This window comes from Notechis scutatus, chromosome Z (genome assembly GCF_049901735.1).
Source record: "Notechis scutatus isolate UNSWTSFEM ecotype Mainland chromosome Z, rNotScu1.2, whole genome shotgun sequence".
In the NCBI taxonomy this organism is placed as follows: domain Eukaryota; kingdom Metazoa; phylum Chordata; class Lepidosauria; order Squamata; family Elapidae; genus Notechis; species Notechis scutatus.
Genome location: NC_142025.1, coordinates 124,307,144 through 124,311,248, shown reverse-complemented (window position 1 = coordinate 124,311,248; position 4,105 = coordinate 124,307,144). Strand labels below are relative to the sequence as shown.

Here is a 4,105-nt window from a genome sequence, read left to right as displayed (position 1 = left end):
TTCCCACTTATAGCAAAAAAAGAATTTTTAAATTTTTTGATTCCAATGTTCAGAAATCTTTAATATCCCCTTGGTTTTAATTTTCAAATTTAAATACCTTCTGTTGCAAGATGGGTTTTTCCGATTTCCTTCTGCTATTTCCGTAGGGAAGGAGAGTGAGAAAAAAAAACCTTTCCTTTTTCACTTTCTTCCGCCGCTTTTTACGATCTTCTTAGGGAACAATGTATCTTTAAGAAAGTTGAATTTCCAGGGTATTTAGATGTTACTTGTTATTCCGGTTCAGCCAAAAACTTTCACTTTCTCAGCTTCCTCCTGCACAGTCTTGTCCGGATGAAAGTTTCTTTTGGCGGCCATTGCTGACCGCCGCTCCATCGCTTTTGGAGAAAGGAGTTGAGCCAGCTGAGGAGGGGGGTTGCGATCCCCCCGGACCCCTGCTGGGCATCCTCTATCTTCAGTCACCTCTATGGGGTGACTATTAACCCTGAAATCCAGCTGGATCGGGGGCACACCAGCGGCGAGCGCAGCAGGAACCGCGCACAATCGCGGATTCCTGCCGCCGCCGAAGCCTTTCAAACCGGAAGCCTCCTATTTATCTATATTTCTATATATCTATAACTATATGTATATCTATCTCTGTGTGTGTCTGTCTGTCTGTGTGTGTGTATGTGTGTGTTTAACATAGTACCTGGTCCTGAGTTCCATAATGACTTTGTTTATTACTGTGACTCTCAAACTGTAGCCATCTTGGATTAATACATCAGAACCTGAACCTGGCATCTTCAGTTCCAGAGAAGGAATGAACAAATTAAGAAAACAAGGCTACCTCTTTTAAAACCATTTTTTTAATTAAAAAAATATTTACAAGGTAAAAACAACATATACTGAAAAATAATAATTAAAAGAAAGTGATGTGTAAAAAGAAAAAAGTGAAAAAGATACACAAGAAGTCAAGAAACAAAAACTATAATTTATTGCAATAGGCCAAAGGCACCTGAGCAGTTTCATTCAGATCATAATCTCCTACCAATTTCTCTTCAACAGAGATTTTGAGGAGAAAGTGAAGCAAAGTTTTGTATTCCCAATGATAATATGCAGAATCCTTCTATTCCCTTGCTGATGTTTATGTGCTCATAAATTATAAATATTCCCAAGACATCTTTAGATGATATATTATTTTTCCATCCATAACATTAGATGTTATTCTTAAGGTGAACAGAGAGGTTGCCAGGCTCCTGTAAAGAATATTTTATTTTATTTTTATTAAGACAACTTCTGTGACAATTCACATATGTTTTTTCATAACAGAGACCTAATCTCTGTCCCCCATAGATGTTCAATATCTGGCTTCAGTAGAAAGCAAATGGATCATATTCCATCATGCTGGTTACCTTAGTAGAAGTTGATCACATGATTAGCTCCTTCATGAAGGCTGGAGAACATCCTGGAAAAGAAGAAAGGTAATGTTATGTTCTATCTCTGGAAAAGATAATCTGGAAATCCTAGTCATCTCTATTCCAAGTATAACCTCATCCAATTTTGTTTAGCTTTCAGGTCCAAAGAAGATCATCTAGATGTGGAATCTGATGATATAATCCTTGTTTTCCTAATAAAATGCTATGTGTTAATAGACCAGAAAGAAAGTTTAATATGAGCATGTAGTAACTTGTTTCCTAATGTGAATAAACTCAAAAATATATTGTTGAAGTAACAGAGGGGGTTCTATTTTATTTCCTTTTGAAAAGACTATAGAATAACATTTCTTTTCAGGAAGTATTTTTTATTAATAAATTACTATTCTAGGAATCTCGAAGTAGAATCCTTTAAGACACTCACCACTATATATTTCTTTATTTTGAGAAGGAAACCAACAACAGAATTATCTTATGTATAATTTACCGCATAGGAAAATATTTGTTGTTTCGGAAGCTAAGACGATGTTTGCACAATTATCTGGTTGTAACAAATTCCTTTGATATTTTTTAGTTTGCATTGCTGTGAAGAATAAATAACAGAATAAAATGTTATTAACCATGAAGCCTACTAAAAGTGCATGTAGTGAAATTTAAATCAATTGCCAAAAGTAGTCGATTATGGAAGTTGTTTCAACTGTTATTGATTTGTTCCCTTTGCTACTTTGCCCAGACTGCAAGAATAACAAAGCAAAAAAATCTTACTATAAGATTATATATTAACAATAGTGATTGGTATAAAAGCACATTCTATCAACAGAAAAGGGAAAACACACACACACACACACACACACACAGAGAGAGAGACCAGTTACAGATGGCAATAAAATAAACTTCACACAAAATAAGTTATTTAGATTCTGCCTCTTTATACTTGATCTGTAAAGCAAATTGTCTTGTCTCAATTAAAGGAGAACTCATAGGAAAGAAATAAAAACAATATTATTTTTCCATCTTGTAGTACTTTTGATCTTCTCTGCATCAAAGCATGCTCATCCTCGGGATGATGATAGTACCATAATATTTCCTGGAAAAATTTCAGGATCCTGTTTTCAGAAATGTCTGGGTAGTCATGGCCCTGTTTTTGTGTATTTATATATCTAAAAGTGGTATTTGATCTAATGGTCCCTCATTCTTTTTCCTTCTCTTCAGAAGAAGGCCATGACAGAAGCTGAGAACTTCACCTCTGTCAAGGAATTCATCTTGCTGGGATTCACCAATGACAGAAAAGTCCAGCTTCTCCTCTTTGGAGTCATTCTTATATTTTACTTGATCACAATTTTGGGGAATCTGCTGATCATCATATTGGTAGAGTCTGATGTACAACTCAACACTCCTATGTACTATTTTATTTTTCATCTTGCGGTGATCGAAATATGTTATGTCACCAGCACCATGCCCATAATGTTATCTCACCTTATGGCTGGGAACGGAGCCATCTCCTTCCCGCTCTGCATTGCCCAGATATTTGTTTCAGGGTCCATGGCTACTACTGAATCTTTGCTACTGGGTGTCATGGCTTATGACTGTTATCTGGCCATCTGTTCTCCCCTAATATATACTGTTGTCATGGACCAGCGATGCCAGTTGCAGTTTGCTTTAGCCTGCTGGATAATTGCTCCTCTGCTCTGTGCCATATGTGATGCCTTCCTGGTTTCCCAAACTTTCTGTGGTCCCAATCATATCAACCACTTCATGTGTGAAATTCCTGCAGTATTAAAACTTTCATGTGGTGATACGCAACTTGTTGAGAATATTGTATCTGGTGCAGGAGCCTTACTCCTTCTGCTTCCCCTTTGTGTCATACTGACTTCCTATGTGTTTATTCTTTATTCTGTATCTCACATTAAGTCTACAGCTGGACAATGTAAAGCTTTCTCCACTTGTGGCTCTCATCTGCTTGTAGTCACCTTGTTTTATGGCCCTTCCTTTTTTATATATGTAATTCCAAAATCATTCTCAGCTCCTGATCGTAATAAGCACAGTGCAATTTTCTATGTTCTAGTCATCCCTCTGCCTAACCCTATCATTTATATCCTAAGGAACAAGGACATCCATAGGTCAGTAAGAAAGATATTGCAAAGAAAAGACTTCAAGTAAAAAACATGAGTGTTTGTATCTTGCTTTCTCACTCTCTTTCTCATGTCATGTCAGATTGGCTGATCATGAGTATTAATTCAGAATGCCTTAAATGTTGGTTTGTATTTCTGTATATGAATGACCTCTCAGACTATTATTATCATGATATTTGAGTGCAATGTAAGTACTTTTTTAAAGGAAAAATGTGATATGTATGGTGCAATTATATCTGCTTCCTGGGCTCTTTACAAAATCCTTTTAATAGCCTCATGAAAGCTGGAGAAGAATTGACATAATCTCTGTGTGAAATGAAATGAATTGACTGAGAAGGACAGAGTCCACTGCCTACATTTCACAGTCCTATTAGTTGAGAATATTGTTTATAAATCCCTGTTGATCCCAAATGAACAATGAATATTTATTATCACTGGTTGACCATACCATAATTTGTTCTAAAGTTTTGTCCAGTATGAATGATAGTTGACTAGATTGGTCTTTCTTCCAGGTATTTTGTTGTTGTTGAAAATAACAATGCTGTCTGAGGAAAGTTGGGAATT

At 36.2% G+C, this 4,105-nt stretch overlaps 1 protein-coding gene across 1 annotated transcript; it reads left to right on the top strand.

Moving 5' to 3' along the window:
- The first annotated feature begins 2,630 nt into the window (after window positions 1-2,630).
- Window positions 2,631-3,569, top strand: LOC113426034 (olfactory receptor 5P56-like). Its single transcript, XM_026688351.1, has one exon. The coding sequence runs from the start codon at window positions 2,631-2,633 to the stop codon at window positions 3,567-3,569; it is 939 nt and encodes a 312-aa protein (XP_026544136.1).
- Window positions 3,570-4,105: the final 536 nt, after the last annotated feature.